This window comes from Diadema setosum, chromosome 19, assembly GCF_964275005.1.
Source record: "Diadema setosum chromosome 19, eeDiaSeto1, whole genome shotgun sequence".
Classification (NCBI taxonomy): Eukaryota; Metazoa; Echinodermata; class Echinoidea; order Diadematoida; family Diadematidae; genus Diadema; species Diadema setosum.
Genome location: NC_092703.1, coordinates 10,406,237 through 10,433,468, shown reverse-complemented (window position 1 = coordinate 10,433,468; position 27,232 = coordinate 10,406,237). Strand labels below are relative to the sequence as shown.

Genomic DNA, 27,232 nt, shown 5'->3' with positions numbered 1-27,232 from the left:
ATGTAAACATTCTTGGTATAAAAATATGACCCGCAGAGTTTATGACACACACTTATGCATGAACACGAATACAAATATGTAGGACTATACACCAAACGTTTTCATTGCAAATTAGCTCTTACCATTCGGTGAGAAGAAGTCCCTGTCGTAGACCGTGATACACAGGACGTCTTCCTGCAAGTCGCGGACAATGAACTGCATGGATGAATCCCAGACGGGGTTGAGGTTGTCCGGCACCACTCTCGTCTTGTGCTCCTGCGACCCCATGCTGACCTCACAGTAGGGGTCGGCACGACCTGAGGTCAGGGTTCAGATAACGTTGTGACATTTGACTTGCATGAAACACATTATTCTACATGTATAAGTTCCCCTGCCCCCCCCCCCCATCATTACTTTGTAATACTTGTTGCAGTCATTACAAATGTTCAATTCACTTGGCCATGCTGCACAACAGTATCAAGGTGAGAGCGAAGCTTTTAAAACTTTACAACAGAGTTAACAAACAAGCAAACATGCCTACCTCATCCTACTGAGCTCCTTGAAAGTCACCATTTTGGAGAACACTTTAACCCGTTGAGGATGGGCTGATTTTGCTACAACACCTATTTCCCATAGACACCTGCCAAAGTATTCTTGGGACTAGTCTTCAGGGGTTAAAGGAAATAAAAGACCCTCACAGAAATAATCCCTTGATTAGCTACACAAATGTGACCCTTTAGATGTAATGATTAATAAGAACATAGCCCTTACTCATCACTGCTGGTCACCACTGAAAATGCTTGGATGAGTAAAAATCACAGTATAACATGTTCCTTGCATCAAAATGCATATTTGCTACGTGAGCACGGTGAGAAATGAATTAAAAGTTCAATACCTCCACAGATTATTGAATTCCTCAACCCTGCCTCAAACTGGATTTATGTCACTGCAAACTACATTTAGGCTTTTTCTCACAAAATTTGCTGCCAAATGTCACCTCGACTTTGAAAGTTGTCCACCCATGATGATAGAATGGAAAGGTTTGGACAATATGACAGAAATAAGATGTAGTTTCCTAAATGTTATTCACCCTCTAAAAACGCTTTCGAGACTTTCCTTAGTCCCTCGGCTATCCAAGAGTACACACCAATGCAAAAAATGAACAGATGAATGTAAGCTGAGCAGAGATCATTGGCCACTGAAGGATGAACTGCAAAATGCAACTTAGGCTGGATACAAGTTGACCCACTGTGTATGTGTGTCCATGCATTTTAGCTGCAACCTGCTAAAAAAGTTACTCCCCCAGCATTTGGTTACTATAGCATACCCTCACTCAAATATCCGTAATGTTGAATGCTTTGCAGATTATCCACTCAGGCAAACAGCACAACAATGTTAGAAAAAAAACAACCCTCAAATCATATTAATGTTTTGATTGAGATCAGGTACACTGCACATCCCATGAATTCAACTACATGTACACTATGTTGAAGAACATCAATATCAATATCAAAAAGCAGTGTGAAGCAAGCTCGCAAACACACCAACCAGTGAACAGATCAGTACCGAGCGGATTAAGTCGAAAAATTTTCAGGATGACTGACCTGTGACGGAATTTGATGGCTTGAGTTCGTAACCCTCGATGATGACCACCATGAGACGACCGACGCCTTTACTCCTCTGCGAGCGAGCTGTGGACATGAAATTTGGGGACGATACAAGTATGGTATACATTGGAGACTGCACTAATGGGAGCATTAATGACACTTCCTATTGAGCAGTTCATAAATCTATGGAGGAAAAGGTCTCACATTTTTGGAAAGCACATCTTTAATTCACTCAAGTCCCTCCCCCTCTTCCCAAGGAAAAAAGAAAACAAACAAACAATCAAATTGTTGGGTCATATCATGATCCCTTAGCTTAATGGAAAAAGGGGAAAAATATAGCTACAAAGTGAACAGAGACACTTAAAAACCGTTCAACATTTAAACTTTGAATGTATTCAAACGATGTCATGACATGTGCTTGTCAAGAAATGCAGCAAAAAAGAAAGTGGGAAAAGTATGCAGAACGGGATTAAACATTTTCTAGAATCTTGGTATATTTTCTGCGCAGACTCCAACACAGACCACCATATTTTTGCCGGTTTAAAAGCCATGATCTCACTGTACCTCTCTGGAGCTTCTCTCGCTTCTTCTTTTCAGTCTCCACATAGTTCTTGGACGCTTGCTGAATCCTCTCTTGCCATTTTGTCCTGTTGAGTACGATGAACAGACAGTGAGACCCCCCTCATTGCATGAATGATCGGAAATCACAGTCTTATCGAAAGACAAATTCCCTAGTATGGAAGAATGTTCACTGAACACTGACGTCTGGGAAAAACTTTCATCCAGGACTGTCATAGACATTATAAGCAATCACTCATCTTAAAGATGCAGCATGTTTTACAATTGTGCACCCTTATTAGAATCACAAAGAGTCATTTGAATACTTCACACACATTTTCTTTTGACACCAAAAGCTTCCTAAAACTTGACTTGAGGGCATTTCACATCTTTTTGTTTTAGGTGTTCTCAAAACATTATAGTAAAGACTAAAGAATGTTGGTTCTTGATTTCAATATTGCAACAGAATTCCTGTAAAAATAAAAGGGTCAATACTTTTCTTATAAAGAGAGAGAAAAAACCTCCCACAAAGTTTGAAATACTGAGCATCTTAGGGTGCGTTCGAGCGCTCTAAGATAAAGCGAACCAAAGCGAACTTAACTAAAGTGTACCGTACCGTACCATGCCAATTTTGGTGCGTTCGAGCGCTCTGTGGAGAAAGCGTACCTCACAAGTTATTTTTAGAAAAGGTCACGCTTGTTTACAGCAAGAATGTCATTCACCTCTCGCTTGAACTACTTACAGCTGTCCCGAACAAAGAGAATGATGTTTTTGCACTGTGACGTATGCGCTTGATACGCTCATGCTTTACAACAAACTTTTGGTACGCTTTGGTACGCTTTTGGAGCACATCGGGAAGTGGTCCACTTTTGGCTCGGTACAGTACGTTACGGTACACTTTAGGAGCGTTCGAACGCTCCTCTGGCGCGGGTACGGTACGGTACAGTTCGCTTTAGGAGAGCGCTCGAACGCACCCTTATACATGGGCAGGGGAGTGATTTCTCCTTGATACTATCAACCTTCCACAAAAGACTGCATACATGGATAGATATATTGACTGATAGATAGATAAAGAGATACAAATAGACAAAATGGATAGGTATATGAATATATATTAAAACAGGCATTGATGAACAGATAGATAAATACATTGTAGATAGATAGATAGATAGATAGATAGATAGATAGATAGATAGATAGACAAATAGAAAGATAGATAGACAGCTCAATAGATAGACAAATAGAAAGATTGAAAAATAGATAGACAAATAGAAAGAAAGAAAGATAGATAGATAGATAGATACATGGATGAATATATAGATATATAAAAATAGTCAGATAGATAACAAGAGAGACAAATAGATAGATGTAGATAGATAGGTAGATAGATAGATATATAGATAGGTAGATACAGACAGATATATAAATAGATAAAAAGATAGATAGATTGATAGAATCGATAGAGGAGGAGGAGGAGGTGGAGAAGGAGGAGAGAGAGAGAGTGACTGAGAGAAAACAAAAATGGCTGCTTGTTGGGCTGTACGTAGCTCACCTGTCCTTTTTGCTCTCTGACCTGAGTGCGTACACCTTGTCGATGTGGTTGATGTGGAAGACAAAGTCGTCTGGAGCCGTTTCATCCGGGATCTTCACCTCCACTTCATTAAGAAACAGCGGCTATGGTGGTTCGGGGAGAAGAGATAATTCAGTATAGACGAGGTTCCAATGACGTCACCAAGTCATGCTGAGGGGCAAAAATTACGTAAGGGGACCCCCATACGAGTGGGCAAGCGCGTAAGAGTTACATAACCACGTCTCATGATAGGCAGGCGGGTATATGCTAAGCGTACACTGCGCTTGAGCCATGCACGTAATACGCATGAAATTTACTTTTGCCCCTCAGCCAAAGCGTCATTTGACGTCACGGAACCTTGTCTATATAGACATTTCTGCCAAATATTAAACTCAAGTATGCTCATTTTCAGAAATGATATGTGTATTTTTTTTTATTTTTTACTGCAACTGATTGACAAATTGCACTACATCGACATAAATAAGCACTGAATTAATCAATGTTTAGTAGCTTGTAAATGTATCGCAAAAAACAATAAAACGTGATGCAAGAATTTAACTGTTTTAAGTAAGCGTAATATGTAGCAAAATGCAAAACCTAGCAAAGAAGATGAAAAAACTATTAGAGCTGTACAAGCCTTCCAACTTATTGACAAATGATCTCTTTGATTTTTTCTTAAACTTTAGCATGACTCATTAACTTCCTGTAAACCACAAGGAATGGAATGATCCAAATCCACAGGTACTACGACTGTAAAAGAACAACAATAACAACAACATGACCAAACATGGAAAGAAAAATGTCTTTGGCTATCAGGGATGATATTCAGTGAGCATGCTTACATGTTTGTACATCTTGTACTCGATGGCAATCTTGGAGTCCCCCGCCAAGAAGGGTGCACGGAGCCCAGGTTTGACCGGTTGGGTGAAGAGCAAAAAGTCGTTGAAGAGGAACACGTAGAGCTCCTTGTTGCTCTTTGCCTGGAGTGATACGGGACGGAATTTAAGAGGGAGATTTCAGATGAGAAAAAAGGATATCAATTCAGTTCAGTTTAATTTAATTCACTCTAACTCACTTCAATTCAATTCAATTCAATTCAATTCAATTCAATTCAATTCAATTCAATCCAATCCAATCCAATTCAACCTTATTTTTTATCAAACATAAGGTAATACGTAACATGAAGTATGAATTTGTCAATTCATATTGTAGAACAAATTGAAAGAAGTACCAGTCATGGTGTACAATACCACGGACTGAATTGAATTGAATATCCAACATGCATCTCCCATGGCTAGTTTCCCACAAAAATGGCTCCAGAGATGATTTCATATTCTATTTTTTTTTAACAATTTGCTGGGGAGAGATACATGCCTACATTTCCTGAAAAGGAAAAAAATAGAAAGTAAACAACGAAATAATTATGGTGCCTTTTTATTGTATCGTTAAGTGTTAGAAGGGTATTATTCTAAAATGCAATGTTTATCCCCCTCCCTTTGTCAGTAAACAATGAAGTTCAATGACCTTTCTGACTCTAACAGCATGTCTCAGAACAAGTTTCAGGAAAGCTTTATTGTTCTGTTTACTTGAAATATTTTCTTTATTTTTGAATTCCTGGATCCGCCCCTGAATACATATGTGCATGAAGGTGCGTGTGCCTCTATTTCCATGTGACTGTTGTCTTTCATAACTTATCATTCTTACACTGACTTTGGCTAATGTTTGGGAAGACGCTGAACCTTTTCCACATCATCTTCATCAACAGAATACCCAGACCACATTTTGAACAGTCATGCCTTTGATAAAGATGATTTTGAGGATATCATGAAGTAGGTCTTATGACCGTTTAATTGGCACCTACCTGCTAATGAAATTTAGAGGCATTTCGTTGAGGGTTCACAAGTTTGAAAACAAGGGGAGAGAGAGAGAGAGAGAGAGAGAGAGAGAGGGTGTGTGTGTGTGTGTATGTGTACATGCACACATGCCTATTTGTGTGTGTGCATGAGTGACTTAAAGCTGCAGCAAAGATTGTCATCATTTTGGCAGTTCATGCTGCTGCAAACAAAGTCCAGTCATGTTACTCACCACTTTCAACCTGGAGTTCTTGTGCATCTTTTGACCCTAATTTGCATGAACAAGATGACTTTGTAGAATGTGGGCGTTACTACAAAAGTAAACAGCTACCCAATCAGAACCTTAATTTCTCTATCTACAAAAGTAAACAGCTACTCAATCAGAACCTTAATTTCTCTATCTGTACGAGATTGGCATTGTATTTTGGTAGTAAAGGATTCTGTAATTCATAAATGATACAAACAAAAGGGACATTCATGTGCGTGTGTATAAAGCTAGACTGCGTATGTGAGTTTTGCCACTCTGGTATATGAGCAAGGGAATTCTTGCTGTCGCGACCAAAATCAAAACTTTTCGCTTGCCAATTCAAACGCTGCTTTCGCGTTCAAAACGCATCTGCTGAGACAAACTGTGAATGATGTTATAATGCACAATACAGAAAAAGCATGTCATCCTTATGACCATGCCAATTCTGACTTTTGCTAAAAAAAAATAAAACATTCATCAAACACACACTCTGAGGGTTTATAGAGCCTACACAAGAGTGTGTGCTTGATCATAAAATGGACGACCTTTAAAACAAAGGGAAACAAAATCAATATGTTGAGTGAAGAATAGCTTCATTATGCTTCACCGGCAATGTGGAAATTTGTGGCGTGCAAGCAAAATGAAATGTGGAGAAATCAACTTGAAAATTTGGTGTAGTAAAGAGCAGCTTCCCAGCTTTAGCAGCACTTGCTTACTAAGATCAATAATGCTACTTTTAAAAATACACATTATACATAATCTTTGCCTCCAAAATTTCATTCCAGCAGTGAGGTTCTAGCAAAATTTCATATTTAAAAAGCCTGAGCTGTATTGTAATACATGCTCTCGGAGTCTCTCACACTGTGAACATTTGACGCTGTGAAAAATTACAGATGACAATGAACACTACCAAAAAGTGCTTCAAAAGAGTGCAAAATTGTGAGTGACAAGATCAACCATACTCAGTACTTCTCCTAGATGGTAACAGCATAGCTCTGGAAAGCTTTTCTTAAGAATGGCGATAATTAGACACGAATCGCTTAACAGCGACAGCAGAATTCTCAAAATTTTTGCCTGCTTGTGTGTTGTGATTTTTTTTTTAATGCAATTTAACATCATCATACAGCTCTCAGCCAGCAAACTTAAAAAAAAATATATCTGAAATTAAGCCTCCACGTCTTTTGACTTCCATGAACAAAATGGCACTCATTTTAAATTGTGATCATACGTCTGTTCATGATCTATGTGCACACCTGCTTTGTGTGGGTGCATTTGGTCCAGTGATTTATAAGGTAAAAAAAAATAGGAAAATACATGCATGAGTGAGAGTGTGGCGCTTGAATGTGAAAGCCGTAGGCCTATTTCATTCATAACTTACAATGGCAATGGACACCGATATTTGAAATCAGAAACACGACACCTAATCCTTTGATATTTCACCTTTTGCATTCGAACATAGAGTCAACCTTGCCTAAAGTTGAATCCATCTGGACTGAAGAAATAGCTTCAACTTGATTTACGAGGGATTAAAATCAATAGAATATAAAGACCTTCGACTTGGGTGATTTATTAATCGACTTATGTGAGGTTGACTTAGGTAAGGTTGTCTGTACATCTATAATGAAGTGAGATTTTGAATATCATAATACATAATCCACTGAAGATCAATAACTTTTTCGGTGTTTCTGTGAAATTTCACTATAGATTGTCGAACCTGTTACAGAAGTATAGTAGTCTAATTGAATTTTATCAAAACTTTGAACAAGACAATTCCTCTTAAAAGGATTTTCCAAATTTGTTGAAAATGTCTCCTGGGTTTCGTAAACACATTCTATACTTCTGATGAAATCCAATCAGTATAAAAGGCACTGTACAGCGGACTGTTCCTTTTATTTTTGACTTGAATGCAGATAAATCAATGTACAATGTAGTTTGGAGTATTAACCTATTCACATGTACATATATTTTGATCAAAATGTTGGTCCTATCATTCTAATCATGAATTTCAGATGAAATTGATATTCCACAACCAAGACATCATCAACAATGAAAGTTCATATACTGATGAAAAAAATGGAAGCACAGTTTTGAGTTTCTCCACATTGGTGCCAGTGTTATACATGTATTTGAGATATGCAATGAACAAATTTTGCTAACGAGGTAACAGAAATTATAACTAAAAACCTGAAGAATTATGAGGTCATACATACAGTGATGCATATATGATCTACAACATACAGTGTAACGTACCAATGAAACACTCCATCCCATCCATTTAATCTACATACTGCAAAACGAGGAATGTTTGCGTGCATTTTAATTTCGCGAATTTTGCAAGCGGCAACACTCGCGAAATTAAAATGCACGCGAAAGTTCTTGCCTACACAATATGTATTGGATGCCAGAGGTAAGTAGCGAAATTTTCATGCTGCGAGAAAGGCCGTTGGCTCCAATTCGCAAAATTTTCATGCCGCGAATATATCGTGTTTTACAGTAATCAAAATGCAGATCACTTCCATGACTTTTTCTCGGCAATTTGTTGGTCGTATCTATTAAACAGCAGCTATACCTTCCGAGTTTGCAAACATGCCTAGAGTTTTATCATCATCCGTACACTCCTCAAAATCCTAAATATTAAGACAGTAAACATGAGATTCATTGTACATTGGACTCAGCAATTGTTTTGTATTTGTTAACATCCAGGAGGTTCTACAGGAGCAGTGAAGGAGGTACTTATAATATCTTCACATGCATCTCAATAATAGGCAAAATAATAAAAAAACACACCAAAAAACCACAACCACAAAACCAACACCCACCCCCCCCCCCCAAAAAAAAGGTCCCAAATTCAGGGAGGATTTTATGTTCACTTTTTGAGAATTGAGAAATGTATTTCTATTCAGAAAGTCTCTTGCAAAATCAGGTAGACTGGGAATGGGGGGGGGGGGGGGGGTCTTTGCTGCTATTATTGTGACTGAGAATGACTGCAAACATCTCTGTAGAATACAGTCCACATAAATCACTCTTACCTTGTGCAGCTTTCCAGAGTGCAGATATTTCCTTGGGCCGAGACAATTTGTCAGAGAGTTGAATATCAGCTCCTGCATGGACAACAACAACAATGACGACACAAAACAACATCAGTTTCATCCTCAGACAAATGACAGTTGGAGGATCTGCCACTATGCCTGTTATGTTTGCCATCGATTTGACCCATGGTAACTGCTACCACAGGGCCACCAATACACACGCCTCAAAATCCGGGTGATTCCAAGGAGCAATGAGGGAGATACACATACTTGAGTGTTACGCAAGTCTCAATGGGAGCTAGATTATATTTCCAAACCAGTAAAAGGCTTTTTATATTCTCTTGCAAGGACATATAATTAACTTCTGAATGAATTTCAAACTTCATACTTTTCACCCAAATTGCCTATTTTTGCATTTATCTCATCTATGAAATACATGTATGTGACTTTATCAGGCAAGCACAGTGAAAGATCGTATAGCGTGTACACTGTGTCATGTCAGTCTAATTCTGACATTGCCATGGTTACTGTTGTCATGGCAACAAGTATCTCTGTGCATGAATATATATATACCTCGGTAAATCCAGTGCAGCCTATCAAGTATGTGACTTTATCAGGGGAGCGTGGTGGAAGGTCACATGCGTTGAACCATGTCAGACAACGTGACATCACCACGGTTACCGCTGTCATGACAATTATGATTATCTCTGTGCATGAAAATACCTCGGCGAGTCCAGTGCAGTCCACGTGGTTCTGAAGCCACTCCAGCCTGTCGGAGTTCTCCTTCTCCCGCACTCCCTCGTTGACCTGCTGGCACAGCTCCTCCGCTTTCTCCGTCGCCATCCTGATGTTCCCGTAGTCGGCATGGCCCTCGGGTGTGTACTTCAGGATCTGCAAACAGAGAAAACAAAAATAGAAACAAGGGTCTTATTTCATGTCAATCACTTTACCCATTCACTGTAGTTTGATTCCACCTCTCTGTCACATTTTCCCCTTTTATAAAGGGAATCAATGTGGAGTGTCTTCAGTTTCATATTTGCAGAGACAAATTTTGAATCCAAATTATAAAAAGAAGGAAATTTGTTGTATCAACTGATTTGTAAACGATCAATTTAGTATGGTACAATTCTGAAGGGAAATTGGGGCCCCACAAGCTCTTTGGGGTCATTCACATGTGAACATTAACAGTAAAAGTCCCATTTATTATAGTACAAAGCTGTGTTAGTGCAGTATAGCATGCAAATGGGCCAGTTCATTGGGTTATGGTCAAAGTTCCAACAACAAATTTTCAGCAATACTTTTCTTTACACACAGTCGCATGTGCCTACATATTTCATTACAAAGCGGGGCTAAAAAGGTAGACACTTTCAAAATGATTACATCCTGCAAGCAATGCATGATTATACAACATGTACCTTAAAATGGGTCTTCAGAGAGATGCCTCATTTTCTTCAGTCTCTATTATATTTTTCTAGGGAAACTTGTCCCCACTTTTTTCAATGCCTGGGGAAATTTGCCTTTATGTGGCATCAGGTGACTGTCAAACTACTTGAAAGGCTTGTTTGCAAGATTTCTGCAGCGAATAGAAGCCCAGTTGCATGACTTTGTGGGATGGGGAGGAGTTTAGCCAGAAATCACGATTAAGTCTGCAAATATTCATACAGCAAAAGTCAGGAAGATTCAGACTGAAAACTTTCCAGCAAGATATTGGTGTGTTATAATACAACATAGGTTTCAATTGGCAAAAAATATTCTTAAGGCAGGAAGACTTGCATACTGTAAATGCCATATATTTCCCAGGGTTTTTTTTTTTTTTTTTTTTTTTTTTTTGGGGGGGGGGGGGGCCAATTTTGCCAGTTGGCTGCTATGATTAAATTTCAAAACATGTGAAAATATCAACTCTGATCCAGACATGAACGCAATGTGCACACATACATGTATCTGCCTATTGCTGTACTCCAAAAATAGTGCATATATGAATTAAGCACTTGGTAATTCAGTGGGAAGTAAGGATTCATAAAAAATTACTTACTAAACATATGATGTATACAGTAATATTCTTTAATAGTCATAAGGTTTTTTTTTTTTCTTTTTTTTAATGATGTTTATGTACATAATATGTGTACGTTATCCAAACTGGACGTCCCAGTCAAGCTTTTCATAGCTTATGGCGATCCAGACAAAATGTGTAATATGTTTCATGTACAAACTATGTGCATATTTGTGAATAATGTATGTATATGCATTTTGTGAATAAATCAAATCAAATCAAATCAAATCAAATCAAATCAAGGTGACAGATACGTAGAGGGAGACTTGGCAGCTCTGCATGGTTGCCATAGTAACAAATTGCCTGACTTGCATGAACGATTCCTATGTTGAGCATATGATCAAAATGCTGATGAAAGTGGACGATTATGCCGAGAGGAGATAGTCCTCTCCATGACTGAATAACTGTACATGAGGGCAACGGGAGGGACAAACCTTCTGGACCAGGAGAGGGTATCGCGTGATTCGCTGCATGGGTTTGATCAGGTAGCTACTGACCGGCATTCCCTTGGTCCGCTGGTCTAAGGCGAGTTGCTGGTGGCAAGAAAGAAAGGGAAAAAAAATAAAAAAGGAGAAATTTGAGAATGATGGCTGACAATCTGTTGCATTCTGCTAATGGTATATTCCATTGACTACTAATTACTCATTGTGGGGGCGTTATTGCAGCATAGTGGATAAGACTTCCGACTCCCAATCTGAGGACCCGAGTGTGCAAATCTCGCCCAGTGTTTACGTCCTTGGACATGACATTTTTACCCACCATTTCCCTCTCGACAGAAGTGTACGAATGGGTACCTGGCAATGCTAGGGTAATAATAATGGCAGGGCCCTCTGGTAGAGCAGTGCCAACACTGAAGAGGCTACCCTGGGTAAATAAGACATCATTATCATCATCATCATCATCATCATCATCATCATCATCATCATCATTATTATTATCATTATTGTTATTATCAGTATAATTATCATCATAATCAGCAGTGCATTGGAATGCTGACAATCATCCGCAGTGCTCACTCCATAAGCCACAAATTGAGGATATTATATCAACCATCCTGTGGACCTATAGCTTACCTTTACATACTCCCTGAAGTCTGGGTCGTTGTCGATCTTCTTGGACAGCGTGTTGGAGGCACTCAGCTGGCAGCTGCAGAACCGAATGTACGGCGTCATCCGAGGCAGCTGTAGATTGGGGTTTTAAACAGCATGCAAAATTAGCGTCATTACCAGGGCCCCATTTCATAAATGATGTTAGGACAGCAACTCTTGCTGGAATGCCAACTCTCATAGCAACAACCAATCAGGAAGCTGGATTCTTGTCGTTACCATGACAATTGCCATTCCAGCAAGAGTTGCTATCATATTGACCTTTTATAAAATGGGGCCCAGCTTTACAGGTGGACTCCTCCATTTTGTTTTTCTTCTTCTCAGATCAGAAGACCATCAATACAGGGGGTGCCATTGATACAAGGTGATCAGCAGCAGCATAAGTGGTACAAATATGATATATTAAATGTCTCCACGTTCTACAAGCTAAGAATGGCAAGTCACTTTCTACATGTACTTCCCACCATGGACCTTGGCACATGGATTTCATTTCAAGTAGTTTATTTCCATACAGGCATTTGCATGTAAATTTAGGTGCTCTATAAACTCTTCTTGAAAAGAAGAACAAAAGAGCCACAAGTGAGAAAAATTATCAAGATATGACAAACTTTGGAAATAAAGAAATTTTGATCACATCTCTGTGATGCAGAAAATAAGGAAAGGAAAAAGCACAAGAGTGAAAGGAATAATTGACCCGTGTTTTGAATCAAGGAAGGGTCACAATATGGAATTAACTGTTACTGCAAGGTGAGTTGGTGTGTGAATGTGTGTGTGATGGTGGCAGTTCCGGGGCACACTATGGCATAATATACGAGTCACACTTCGATTTTACTTGTCACTCATTCTTGTACATTGTGTGACAATTACAGCACAATCAACTTCTGCAAAATCTACAACCTCAACATTCATGTAAAACAGGGACTACTTTCCAATGCCATGCAGCAATCAGATAGCAATGTTATGATGGCCAGCTGCTTTCTGACAGACTGACCTGTTCACACAAGATATCGCCAATCATGTGGACGGGCTTCTCCTCACCGCTCATCTTTTTCCTGACTCTCAGAGCTCTGTAATGAAGGCATGAACTCATCACCATGAGAACTAATCAAAACAAAAACAATGTCACAGAGTGAATGCTGCCTGGATTCTTACGTAATGTAAATTATACGAAAGCAAACACATCTGGGCCCTGTTTCATAAAGCTGTTCATAAAGTTACACACGAGTTTACGAAGGACTTAAACATGGCAAGCCAAGTGGGTTTCCTAAACATTGTTCATTTCAATAGCTCAAGTTGAAATTTGCAGATGATAATGATAACTCTTACACACGTTTTTAGTTGAAAGTATATCTTATCCCGATGTAGATGAAATATTGACAAACAGTACTACTTTTTTTAAAACACAAGGAAAAAAACGGGCACATATATTGACACTTCATATTCCAGTCGTTAAAAGTTATGCATATTAACTTTAACAAACAGCTTTAAGAAACAAGGCCCTGGTCCAATCACATTCATACTCTAGAAATAGCAAACTCTTGAATAACCTTTCATGGATAGTTATGTAATGTGCACTCCATCTATTAAGCTTGGAACAAGTGATTGGATCTCTTTGTGCTACAGAGTTATAGTGGAGATCTCATAAATTCGCCATGCCCAACAGACATCATCCTTTTTATAGCAGCTTCATGCATGGAGGTGGCACTAAACCTTTAATACCAACTTCAGGGTGAATTTTTGTGTGAGAAAGTGGAGCAAATGACAGCAAATGACAGCAATATTGTGACAGAGTGAAGTAAAGGTAAACCCCCACACATTTTGAGACATGCTGAAAATTTTGCTAAATATATCGAATCATTTCTGGTGATTCGAGAAATGCGCTAGTGTAAAAGTGGACATTTGTGCGGTGTTGAAATTTTCGCACATTTCGCACAATCAGAAACTAGCGCGAAAATAAAAGCATGCGGATAGCTTTGTTTGCCATATGTTCTAGTAGTTGATATCTTGATTCCACGGAATCAAAAACACACAAATCTCTTCTTACCGGGCTGAGTGTGAAAAATAAGTCATGCGAAAATATCCATTTTACAGTATTGTATTTGCAACATTATTTTTTTGCAAAGTTGAAATCATCCTCAAAGTAACTTGAGATTTGATCATCTATCCCTAATTGCTGAAAATAAGATATACGCTTGCTCAGCAACCACTCTCAACTCCTTAGAGAAAAAAAAAAAGGGAGAAAATGATTAGAGATGTAAAACAGAGGACCTATTGATTGAGAATGGGTGGAATGAAGTCGTGTCTTACTTGAGTAGTTTGGTATTGCACTGAATGAGCTCCTTCCAGTTGACGAACACGGAGGCCATCTCTTGGACCGACATCATGCCGGAGTCCAGGATGGGTCTCTGGAAGACCTGCGTACATGACACAGACAGGGACAGAACATCAATAGTGCCCTTACAGTCAATCAGAATTTGCTATCTAAACTCAGGGGTTTTGGAGGAAGAACTACCATGGGTCTCACACCAGAAAATGATTTTCCACTGAGATATGTGCTCGATACATGACGTCAAAAAATTTTGAAATTACAAAAAAGATTTCTTTTGTTTTAGACTGCTATAAGGCACAAAATGGGACCAACAGCTTTTAAAGGCTGAAGTTTCCTCTGAAGGAATAAGCGATAAGGATAAAGTGCCTTGCCTAGGGGCACAACTGCTGCAGCCAGGGGACTTGAACCACTGACCTTGTGATTGAGAGTCTGTGGTCTCAACCACTGAGCCACAGCAGCTCTTCACTTCAGTCCTGAAATTTGCCAGGAGCTTTTTTTTTCTGATGAAAATTTGTCACAGATTATACTTTCATGACTCAAACTTGTTGTAACTCAAAATTTATACAGCACACTCATATGCTATAAATCCAACCAAAGTAATATTCACTTCGTGCACAATTACACACCCAAGCAGAGTTTAAGAGTATTTGTTATGGAAGTGTTTCCTTCACAAAGACTAATGTGTTGTGATATGGATAAAATCCTGAACTTTCCTATTGGGTGTGCAGTGTGATCCCTAGAACCATACTTGGCTACACATGTACGTCATTTCCTTCTTCATAATACAAACTGTAAATGAATAACAAAAGACAAAAAAGAAACAAATAAATAATGGACTCTTCTGTGGCTATTTTTTTTTTCCAGTGTATTACAGTGAAGATCAAATGGGATGGACGTACAATTCCCATGCACAGTGGGTATGTGTGTGTGAGTGGGGGGTTTTAATGGGCGGCTACAGTTCACTGACCTCCACGGCAAGCTGCATGTCATCCACGTACTTCTGCTCCGTCTGGATGAGTTCATGGATGCGTCCCTGACGGTGTCTCTCCATGTCGCTCATGCTCTCCAGGACGTGGAGGTCGCGGGTCCCTGGATCGAGACGGAAAGGAGGGATTTATATGGCGAAAAGAAGATTGCATACGGAACATTCAAGTAAAATCGAGGGTGAGCACACCACGGGGCCACAGGGTGGAAATTAGGAGCATGAAGAGATACCTTAAAGGGATGGTATAGTTTTGGTACAGATGGGGGTTCACGTTTTAACTTTTTGCAAGATAATTAAAAAACATTTGAATGAAATTTAAAGAGCATAAATTCTGCAAGGAATTAAAAAAGTTTATTTGATAAAAATTGTTTTTTAAATAGCTGCGAAAAACAGAGGTCCAAATAAAAAAATGGGTCCCAACTTTTAATATGACTCTTTGCTGTGATTTGTTTTTGGATATCTCAGCCATCATTTTCATTAAATACACTTATGAATTCCTCTAGAATTGTATGCTCTTTGAAATTTCATATAAGTGGTCTCTCATCATCTTGCAAAAAAAAAAAAAATCTCCATCTTCTCTTCTCTTGTCTTCTCTTCATCTGTTTAAATGTTTGGTTGTAGTGATGTGTCATCATAAAAATCATTAAATAATCATGAAAAATTTCACTAAGGCAGCATCCCTGTATGCCAGAGCTTGATGGAAGAGGCATTGGCAAAAGATTAAGGCCTCATTTTATTTGATAAAAAAGTTGCTATATGGTAGCAACTCTTGCTGTGTACTCTCTCTCTCTGTACCTACAAGTTTGTACAATGAAACCTAGCCTGAATTTCTGTTTGTGTGAATAGTGTAACCCTCCCTCTGGGAAGTGAAATGTTGTGAAATGTAGTGTTGTTCGATATCAGAGTGTGCACAGCTGCATTAAAGGCGCATAGTCCCGGTAGTGTAGAGGGCGCTGTTGATGATGCTGCCAATCACCGTTAGCATTGATACGAACATTGCCGAAGGTGAGCTGTCATCAAGAGTAAAGTGCGTAGGTGTTACTAAGTAACGCTGCCTTCGTTGTCTTCTCTGCGCATCGCGCAGTCTGTAGTAATGCCAGGGTGTGTGCATATGTGTTTCTTATTATGACATCACAAAAGAAGTTTGCTAAAGCTGTCATCCCCCTCAGCCGTATCATGAGCCGAACTGTGATCGAACCACTGACTACAGTGGATCGGACTTCTTCGGACTCGGGGAAGTGGGTCACAGCATAAGCGCTAAAGAGGAGTCGATAGCGTAGGTCTCTACAGGAAACTTGCGCCGTGCGCCCGCGTACGCATTTTGGATGACTAAACCACCGGGACCATGTGCCTTTAAAGGTACTCAAGGATACACATACTGCATTACTATTACAACTGTATTTGTTTTGCTCAATAGTGCATACATACATACACACACACACACACACACCAGGGGCGGATCCACGAATTCTGTAAAGGGGGGGCGCAACTAATATTTCTGGTGCCACTTCCGGGTTTCATTTCATTGTTTTCTTTTACTTTCTCTTGTTTTTAACGATAAATAAAGGGAGGCGTGCGCCTCTTGCGCCCCCCTCTGGATCCGCCACTGCACACAATGCACACACATAAACACAAACACATAAACTTAGCATGGTACATGCTATATCTCTTTATATCTAAAACAGGGGGCATGAAGAAAAAGTCATAATCACGACATAGTTATTTCTGCACTGGCACCCAAGCTGATTTGGCTTACAAACAGGAGCCCATTCAAACCAAACCACATACGAGCATGGAGTGGCGTGTCTAGAAACCCAGCTTTCATACATGTACAACATAATGAAAATTTGTTGTATGATAGATAGAAGATCATATATGCTACATGAAACCTCGAAATAGAAAACATGGCTTTAACTTTCTCTGCGCATTAACAGCAATGTGAATATATTGCACAATTTACAATTAACAACCAAAATGCTCCTGTGCTTTAAACATTATCCATAATAATCTGTCGGTTTTGGTTTGTCTTTGTTTGTTTGTTTGTTTGTTTGTTTTTGCTCCTTTAAACAACAGAATAGAAAAAGATGGGCCCACTTTGTATATGTGTATGATTTAGTCCAAAATGAATCATGCAATACATCATGACCAAAAATTGTTGCTTCAGCAAAGATACAGTGTATACAATGTAATCACATTCAGGGTGGAAAGACTTCATATCTAGGTAAATACATGTACGGCACTAACAGTCATAGGCAAAAAGATATCAATAACTCTGAACGGAATTTGTGAGGCAAAATCAAACAAATAAACAAAACAACAAAGGCATTCATTGTTTTCTTTTTTTTTTTTTAAAGAGCTTAACTAGTGAGGGTACAAAGACATTGTCAGAGGAATTCTTCAATGTGTATCTACCATATTCAAAGAGTCTTAGGGAAAGAATTCTTTTCAAGCACACATCGCTTTCTTAATCATTTCATTTTAATCAAGAATTGTACACATGATGACAAAATTTGTACATGCACACATTAGCTCATCATAAATCACATTGAGAAGAATTTTTCTAATCATTTTTCTTTTCTATAATATACTGTAATATACTAATCATTTTCATATAATATGTAAGTATAATATATTCATAGATTTCCGCATGCAAACATGTTGGTCAAATCTGGTTCAGTTTTTGTTAGAATACATCAAAACTTTCTGCTGCCAACAGCAAAAAAGTTACACAGCACCGTGAGATCATGAGTCGTAAATAACGTCCAAGTTCACAACGTAGACACGACTGTTACACGAAAACTCCATGCAGCACATGTTTTACCGCTCCTTCCACGGTACACGACATCAACGATACCTGGTTAACTGTGATACTGTTTTGTCATTACGCTGCACTGACGAAGAACATTCTATAGGCGCCCTATCATTTCACATATCTCTACAATGCCTTTAAGTACTACAATGTAAGTAATAAACTGAAATCATTTGGCCAGCATGCAAATCAAATACTTTTCACCAATGAGAACATTTTATGGGGACACCAACCCACAATGAAAAATATTCAATATGATTTATCACTACAAGCCTTACAATCATGTTGGGATGGATTCAAAGTTCAGAAACAAGTACTGAAAAAGGAAATGAGGCAATATGCAAATTGTATTTGATAAAATGTCCACAAAAAAAAAAAAAAAAAAAAAAAATGTGTGCAGAGCAGCCACACCTACAGTCTATCTCCTCCAACATTTGCAGGTCAAAAATGTTATACCACACAGAAATGCAATCTGTGGTTTTATAGAAAAGAAAAGAGGTAAAAGGTGATTATTTTGAATATCTACTGCACAGACTTATTGTATCTGCTTAAAAACGATGGCTAAAATTTCACCTAAAGCTGTGGCTTTTGTCAGGGACTTTTGCTGGGAGCTGAGCTTTCTGATTCTCTGTCTTTATCAGTTTAATTTCAAGATTTAAAAATTCATTTTGTTAGTTTGTAGAAGACACTTATCAATATAAAAATAAAATATGGTTAACATGAATATATAAAGTACAATACAATATGTGTATACAAATAACAATAGATGTTCATTTGTAGAAAAAAAAAAAGAAGAAAGGTTAAAACCCATTATTGACCGGGAGAGAATGGCTACAAAACCTTGTCCATCTTGAATCCCAGAGCTTATAGTCTTTGACTTGTATTTTAATACTATAAACTACTATTCAGTATTATTTGAACTATGTTTATAAAGGATACAAAAAGGCAAAAAGGACTTATTATCACTACTGCCAGGTCCCTGCAGCAGAGTAAATATGATAAATGTACTTCATCTTTTAAGATTGGAGAAAACATGACATAAATTAACATAAATGACTGCGAATGTGTATTCTGCAGCTAAGGTCAAAAAATAAACATAATGTCTAATACAATTACATTTATTGTAGTGGTTATATTATATATAATGAAATGACTATGTAATGTTTTTCCCTTTTAATAATCACTGAATACCAGCCAGGGTGTATAGCATAGACGATCACATTACTCTCTCTGGGATACACAACATCTCACTGAACTATCTCAATGCTACAATACACCACAGTTCGAATGCTAGCTATCGCGAATACCACACGAGTTAAGATTTCTCAACACCGTTTGCTCGAAAAAGCAGCGCCTTCGAGAACATTCGTGACGAAACTACGGAGAGAAAGATTTCTGCATCTGGCAAAACTGGCAGGAAAATGTACACAGTATTGTAATACCTACATACATTGTAATACATTATATCACACTCACACACATACACATCATACGAATGGTGACGGACAAAGGTCAGAAATAGCAGTGGCCCAGGATCGCTTCGTCACGAGGTTCAAGCTGCCCAACACTACTACAGAGTTCACAGGAAGTTACACCGTCAACAACGTCAAGTCCCAGAAAACCATTTTGGGGGAGTTTGGTGATGTATCTTCGTGCAACAATTTTAACTAACCGTTGTTTAAGTGTTTCACAAGGAAAAGTGAAACATTGTCCATTTGGGCCCTTTGTTGTTCACGTATTATATTTTTTCTCCTTGCAGAATTTCCAAAGGCTTCTTTATTGCTACAATACCTCCGGAACTCGACTCTAGAATTGGCTACGCACTTCAGATCAAAGACCCTGTTTCTCTCAGAGATGTTTGCATTCAATATTCTGATTTTGTGCAGATTTCATAAACTGGTCCAGTTCCTAGAATCTTTCTCCAATATAAGTAATGCAGTAAAACGAGGAGATGCCAAATCAAATAATGACAAGATAATCATATCTGCAGCAGAGTTCCCCACAAGACCAGATGGCTCTGAGCAGAACAATACATTTCCACATTGAGGTTTAAAGTTGAATGGTGTATCCCTTTTGCAACCCTGAAAATTAGATTCCTTTCACATTACCTGATGTACTGCTCAGGTACAAATCATGTAAGTAATTCAGAACTTTCCTCAGAATACTAAAACTGGAAACTTCTTTACATTGGAGGGAGAAACGTTATCAAAGATTTTAAGATGATTTATTCAAACCCTGAAAAAATGCCTACCATTATTCTCAGGACAAAAGGGGAGCATAATTTTGATTGACATGGGTAACAGTTTTTCATTTCTTTTTTTTTCTTTTTTTTTCTTTTAACTCTTGGGGTATCTTACCATAAGATTTCATACACAATATTGGGAGACATTATTCTTCAACCATGCAAGATATATGACGTTTTTAAGCTACTACTTGAAAGGGAGAACAGAGTATAATAATCACTGTCTGACAAGTATGGACCCAAGTGGCAGAGTGTATGTACTGTTTGTAATGCCATAAATACCTCATTAAACCGTTTTGAAGCAAGTTCACTCATATATTCAACCAAGAGCATCGGCTGAAACTAAATGTAGCTTCATTCCAGACACTACATCTTCTCAGCCATTCCATGTAACTAGACACCAGGACCTTAAAATTTCAAGTTCAAGCAATTAAGAAAGAGCATTCATATTTGGGTAGGTATATGATCAAAGGGTGTAAATCTAATTTTTTACTGCTTTTCACTTCCTAACAGCCGAGTTACACCTCCCAGAACAAAGATCACATTTGCTAAAAAAATGATGCCTCTTTGGTACTTTTGTTGATTTCACTATTTAAGGCATGTTCTATTATATATAGATTCATAATTTTTTGATGCAAGGTCTTATTGTATACCCATTTTACCATATCAAGTTGTGTTTTTTTTATTTATATGTAATGGGTTTGGCAATATTTTTGATTGAAAACACCCTCGAAATGTGTCACGCGAGTCACAAAAATAAGTCTAAATTTTAGATTGCTTAAAAAGTAGTAGACTATATGAATTCTAGCTGATGAATAATGAGGATCTAAGAGTCCTCAGTCATACCAGAAAATAAGGTTTCCATTTGTAAACCCCTTCATTGTAAAAAACACCAGAACATTTGTGTCACGCGAGTCACGCAAGGATTTCTTAGGGTTGTCACGCGAGTCACAGTTTACAAGTTTGAGAAAATTAAAGACCAGAATGATTGAGATTTAAAAAAATAAATTCTGCCTTGAAACTAAATCATGTAATATGTTTAATTTTCCCAGTTAAAGTAAATTTTTTATGTTAATTGGTAAATAAGTAGTGTTATGATAAGTAATGAATAGCTAATTGAATTGTCAGCTTTCGTCTGGTTGGTCAGTAGAAAAACTGGTAGGAGGTGGGTGGCCTCCTCATCAACAAAAAAGTAAAATGCATCAGGAACTCTTCATGAAAATTACATCTACTTGTACTGTATGTCAGCTCCACTTCTGTGAAGTTCTTAAAACATTGCTGCATAAAGTGGCAACAATCAGCAAGTTACAATGTATGAAGATGACAAGAAAATTGCTTCAAATCTTCCCTCAGATTTTGCTGTACTCCAAACTGGCTTCGCTGAGAATCATTCATGCTCCAGTTAAGATAAAGTCCAATCTGCCATTTGGAATCAGGAGCAAATAGCTCTCTACATATACATCAATCATGTGACCCCAGGAGAAAATTATTACAAGTCATCATCAATGATGAGGCCTACAATGTACGTTAATAGACCATGACAAAACAGTATTATGTTATAGACTGTAGATTTTTTGGATGAACTTCTTAAGTGGTCAGCAGTGAAGTGCATTAGTCAAAATGTGGTTATATGGTCCTGCAAGCCAATTCAAAATAGATATGTTATCAGTGCCCTACCTATGCTGAATGGAGAAACACAACATTGACCTACAATGTAGTGTGGAATTTCAGCACTACAAGTCAAGGGAAAGATCCAGTTGAGTGGAGCAAGCCTGAAGCGACAGAGCTGCGACTATGTGAAAAATCAAATCTTGTGCTCTATCTCCACTGCTGAGGAATTTTGTCTTGCTGTAATTCTTTAAACTCTTCCTACAACTTTCATCACAATCAAAGGGAAGTTGAAGATTGTTCTGAGGGTTTGTACCTGCCTGTTATCTTTGGAATATATAGCTGCACCACATAACTTAATCATCCCTTCGATATACATTTATATCACCTTCAAAAAGTGAATATCTTGTCGCAAAAAGGTTCACTTCTCAGAGAAGCAGTGGTGATCTATCCAATAATGGCCATAATGATGGAGGAAATGAGGATACCATTGGGCCTGCAATTGGCTGATGGTGGCAGCTGCCTTCAGCAGAAAGCATCCCGCTGCATCTCTGGCACAAGCCTCCTAAGTGGTCAGAAGTGACAATTACTTTAAGTCACCTAGAGAAAAGGGGAATATATTCCACTGTCTGGATAAAAGAGCCATGGCAGCCTGAATCTGACATCTAATGCAAATTACAGCAGCCATATCTTGTCAACAATAGGAGACTTTACATGAATGAAAAGATTGAGTCTTAAAAATAAAAATAAAATGGCCCCAACAAACTAGGCATGAAAACTGTCTCCACGAAGCAGTGACAAACTTTCTCAAACTACAGAAGACACTTTGGCAAAGAAAACTTAATATAGTATATACTGTATCATGTAGTTTGCTATAATTAAATAAGCAAAACATGGTGATCATTCTTCACATCAGACTCAGTAATAGTACATGTAGATAAAGAAAAAGAGTATCAGTATGTGTGAACATTATCTATTATAAGAAGTGAGGATTCTTTGTGCCTCAAAATAACTTTGTTTCAAAAGAAGCTTAAATGGATTCATATAAATCCATAAGCAAATATGCAAGCTAACATAAAGAAAGTTTAAATTTGATTCATTTTGAATAGAAGACTATTTGATACAATTATAGTAAATAAGAGAGAAAAAGAAAATTCATTGAAAAAGAATGATTTCCCAGAACTATTGATTTGACAAGGAAAAAAAGAGGTTCAAGTTAATTTTTTGTTGGATGTTTTATGCATTAAATGTGCTATGAGCTCCCATGATTCCATCAGAGATTGGAGTTAGATGATTTCTTTGTTTTAAAGATATGTGTGATGAAACTAACCATAAATAACATGTTAGGTTAAACATTTGGCTCATTTTACTCAATAGAACTATTATATTAGGCTCAACTTTTGGTCCTGAATGATACTTGTCACGCGAGTCACACCCATGTGTCACGCGAGTCACATTTTTTATATGCTAACTGAGTTCAAAGCAAAAGTCAAGGCCTGATAAAATTTTTACTATTTATCGCTTAATGTCTCAAAATTGAATGCAGAAAATTCTGTGTACATAGGACAAGTACTTTCTTACGAAAATTCATTTACGTACAGTAAGGTCAGAAATCTTCAATAGTGTCGCGTCACGCGAGTCACAACAAAAAAAGTCAAGTATCTCTTACTAGAATGACTTGACATCAAAAATTTCTATGAACCAATGTGAAGGGTCCATACCTTGATTGAAATATATAAACTAAACAGGTCTGCAAAATAAATTTTCCAAGTATTCAACCATAACAAGTCAAAATTTTGTATAAATGTCACGCGAGTCACAATGGAATGGCTGTTCTGAATCCGATTATCTCACTTACTATTCTCATATCATCCTATTTCCCCGCAGAATTTAAAAGCTCACAGAGCTTCCAACTGAGCACAAGTGCAGTGCATGAATGCTTGAGACTACATGCACAGCTGTAGCTGTGGTCAGACACCCTGAATAACCTCTAATGTGAGCATTTAAAGGAACACAAAATCCATTTCACACCACTGTGGTTGTGACAATCTAAAAAGATATGTTCAGAACCACAAACACGTATCATGCATCATTTTCCTACTCATTGTCTGGATTGCACTCGTTTTCTTTATTTTTCTCTCGATTTTTCTCTATTTTTTTTTTCCCAGTAGAAATGTGGCAGTGTGTAGGGTACTGACCATGAAGTATATTTGAAGTGAATACATAATTCACAGATTATCCACTTGACATTTGGATTTATATTATTGCATCCTCGATTACGACACTTGAGTATGATGCATGATGATAAATCTTTTTGATATGTCATCATATTTGCAAATTCTGCTCCAGTCTGAATAACGGTAAGAACTGCCACTTTCCTGGTCCTGTTCGCAAATGGTTAAGTTTGAATCTCACAAAAGAAAGCAACAACTTTCAAACCAGAGTTACACATCTTGTAATTATCCAGTCTATTCGAAAGAATCGCACTCAATGTGACAAGCAGCATCCTCTGTTGTTTTTACAAATATATCCCTGGCTGAAAATAGTGAGCTATAGATCTGCGACGCGAACACTATGATGACGCTAATTAGGCCAAAAAAAAAAATGGTGTTCTGCACATGCGTGAGACATCTGTTTCCATTGTCCAAACTGGAAGGCTGCATCCTCTTTAAATAGCGTTCGAGTCACAGATTTAAAGCTTGCTATAATACACTATCACACATTTGACTTATGATCCACTATACACAGTTTGGGGTTTTAGTGATGCCATTTTCCTGCTAAAAAAAAGTGTGCCCCATTTCATCACCACATCACACATGCCAAAGCAATATGATTTCCTTGATTCAAGAGGGAGTTGGGGGTGGGAAGGCTGAATTTTTGCAGCATACCGGAAAGGTTTGCCACCGGGACTCCCTACCTCCATTCCAGGACCGGAAACGGGGAAGGCATCAATGCCTGGCATCAATGCCTGGCATCAATGCCCGCCAGCGTCGTCTCAACTACAGTAGAAGTAATCTAAAACCACGAAGGCTAGACTTCAGTTTCACTTTATAATATTACATGGCTCGAATCTACATATCGCACACACCACATATTTTAGGGTGGTTTCTATCATGTGTAAATTTTGCCAGCCGACTAAGATTTGTTTTTTCTGCGACATGGACAACATGGCAAAATACCATCTCCCGTACTGAACACGTGGCTGTGACTTTGCAATGTATATAGCCCCCAAGCGGGGAAATCACTAACTTTGCTTTTTGTAAAGGGATAATACTCGATTCTCATTCTGTCCCTGAGGTTGTTGATCGCAAATCTAACCACTAACACTTTTGTTGTACGTGTCCTGATTTGAACAATAAATTGTGTTCATACAAGATATGATACATACATATATAGAGTATATACCCTTCTAGACACTTGTGAATGCCATGCAACCCCCCCCCCCCCTCGATGAATAATTAAGAAAAAAAAATGATTTCTGTGCTTTTCCTGCATATAGTAACAAATAAATACACTGATATGTATACAAAAAGATAAACAAAAAAGACAGGCATACCTCAAGGAATATGAAGTAAAATTTCCTGTTCATTGCTATGAGCTACAAATGCACCACAGACCATGTAGCGGTGAATTCTATTATCCTTAACAAATGTGCACACACAAATTCAAAATACCCTGTTTATATGTCAGAATCAAGACCACAACGAAGAAGAAGAAAAATAACTTAGCAAACCAAAAGATCTCAAGGCATTATTGATCTGTTGTTCCTCCTCTGAGCTAAAAAACTCTACAGAGTCGCATCAATTAATAAACCATGCTAAATCTCAGGGATTTATCGAATGTCTATATCATATAGAATTACATTAAAAAGCAATTTAAAAAATCCAATCACTACATTGCCTTAGATATCTCTTGTCCATGTGGAAATGTGGTTTTCAAGTTTAACTTGACCTCTGACCTATAAACCTTTAATACGAGACTACACCCCAGGTCAACAAACTCTCTAAATGTAAATAAGCACTGAATTGATCAGTGTTTTAGTAGTAGCCATGATAAAAGATAGATTTGTCAATCAGTTGCAGGGAAAACATCTCGACGGAAGAATTTCGTGAATTTGAAAAACTCTCTTAACTTGATCGTCACATCAGTGCGTCAAGTTGAATGAGAAAAGACTAAACAAGCTTTTGCGGACAATTACATTTCATAACTTCTGACTCTAACTACAACCTTTACTCTGCAAATTGAACACATAAAAGTTTAGTAACATGTGCTACCCACATTAACATGTTCCCTTTCATTGGAATGCTCTCATAACTACATGTGATCTGTCCATTCAGGATGCAAATCAATGATGCCAACTACACTATGTACTATAAAGGGCCTACCAACTGCGTATAAAACTTACAAAATACTCAATATTCGGGACTAGTACAAAAAATGATGGAAGACAATCATGCACACATTGAAACGAAGTAAAGTTGGTCTAAATGTGTTAAGTACGAAATAAAGAGGAAAGATGCTTGCTGCAACATTTCCTGTATAGCTGCAAACCATTTTAGCTTCAAAAGAGTGAGCAACTACATTTTCTCCTTGCAATGAAGTCAGGTTGGAGCACATTTTCTCTTATTTTAGGTGTTCTCGGCACCAGATTTGGCAGTATTGTGCAATTAATGCCCAGCATTATGGATTAAGATTTATAGTGCCACTTAAGTAATGTTGTTGTTGCTGTTTTTGTGGGGACACAAAAAGACACAATGCAACGTGGGAATGAGGACATCACATAGTGGGTGCGCAGGGTATTTATTTTTGTTTTGTTTTTTCCTGAAGAAAGGTCCCTACAAGCAAATTGGTGCTCCCGATCGCCGTGTAAACCAGTGTCATGGGTTTTATGGAGACACTTTCTCTGTCACTCTGCGAATTGATAGGTGGCAAGCATCGTTGGCTACGACCTCGCGTACAATCCTACAGTGACTGAAAGGCGGTAGTGTCCGTCAGTGACCCGTTATCTTACGGCAGGGATGAATAGCCGGCCATCTTCCTGCGTGAAAACATACACACACGATGACCCTCCCCTCACAGTAAACACATCTCCTTCCCTCGTCCCCAACATTCTATGCTTGCCAACAATACAAACGTGGCAAGCAATTCGTCCATTTACCCTTACATGTTCTGACATAAAATCTCTGGAAAGCTTCTTAATGAAAAAACAAAAATGAAGCTTCAAAGAGTATGCATAAATGATTAATTTTTTTGCATTTAA

At 38.1% G+C, this 27,232-nt stretch overlaps 1 protein-coding gene across 1 annotated transcript in view; it reads right to left on the bottom strand.

Moving 5' to 3' along the window:
• Positions 1 to 27,232, bottom strand: part of LOC140243001 (intersectin-1-like) — an 84,716-nt gene that overhangs the window by 1,930 nt on the left and 55,554 nt on the right. The window contains exons 33-44 of the mRNA XM_072322741.1: positions 15,296 to 15,417; positions 14,307 to 14,413; positions 12,991 to 13,066; positions 11,967 to 12,074; positions 11,328 to 11,426; positions 9,567 to 9,734; positions 8,844 to 8,915; positions 4,557 to 4,694; positions 3,697 to 3,818; positions 2,151 to 2,233; positions 1,584 to 1,670; positions 123 to 296 (exon numbers count right to left, since the gene is read on the bottom strand). Of these exons, the coding sequence (XP_072178842.1) occupies positions 123 to 296; positions 1,584 to 1,670; positions 2,151 to 2,233; positions 3,697 to 3,818; positions 4,557 to 4,694; positions 8,844 to 8,915; positions 9,567 to 9,734; positions 11,328 to 11,426; positions 11,967 to 12,074; positions 12,991 to 13,066; positions 14,307 to 14,413; positions 15,296 to 15,417 (1,356 nt within the window). The remainder of the gene's footprint in view (positions 1 to 122; positions 297 to 1,583; positions 1,671 to 2,150; positions 2,234 to 3,696; positions 3,819 to 4,556; positions 4,695 to 8,843; positions 8,916 to 9,566; positions 9,735 to 11,327; positions 11,427 to 11,966; positions 12,075 to 12,990; positions 13,067 to 14,306; positions 14,414 to 15,295; positions 15,418 to 27,232) is intronic.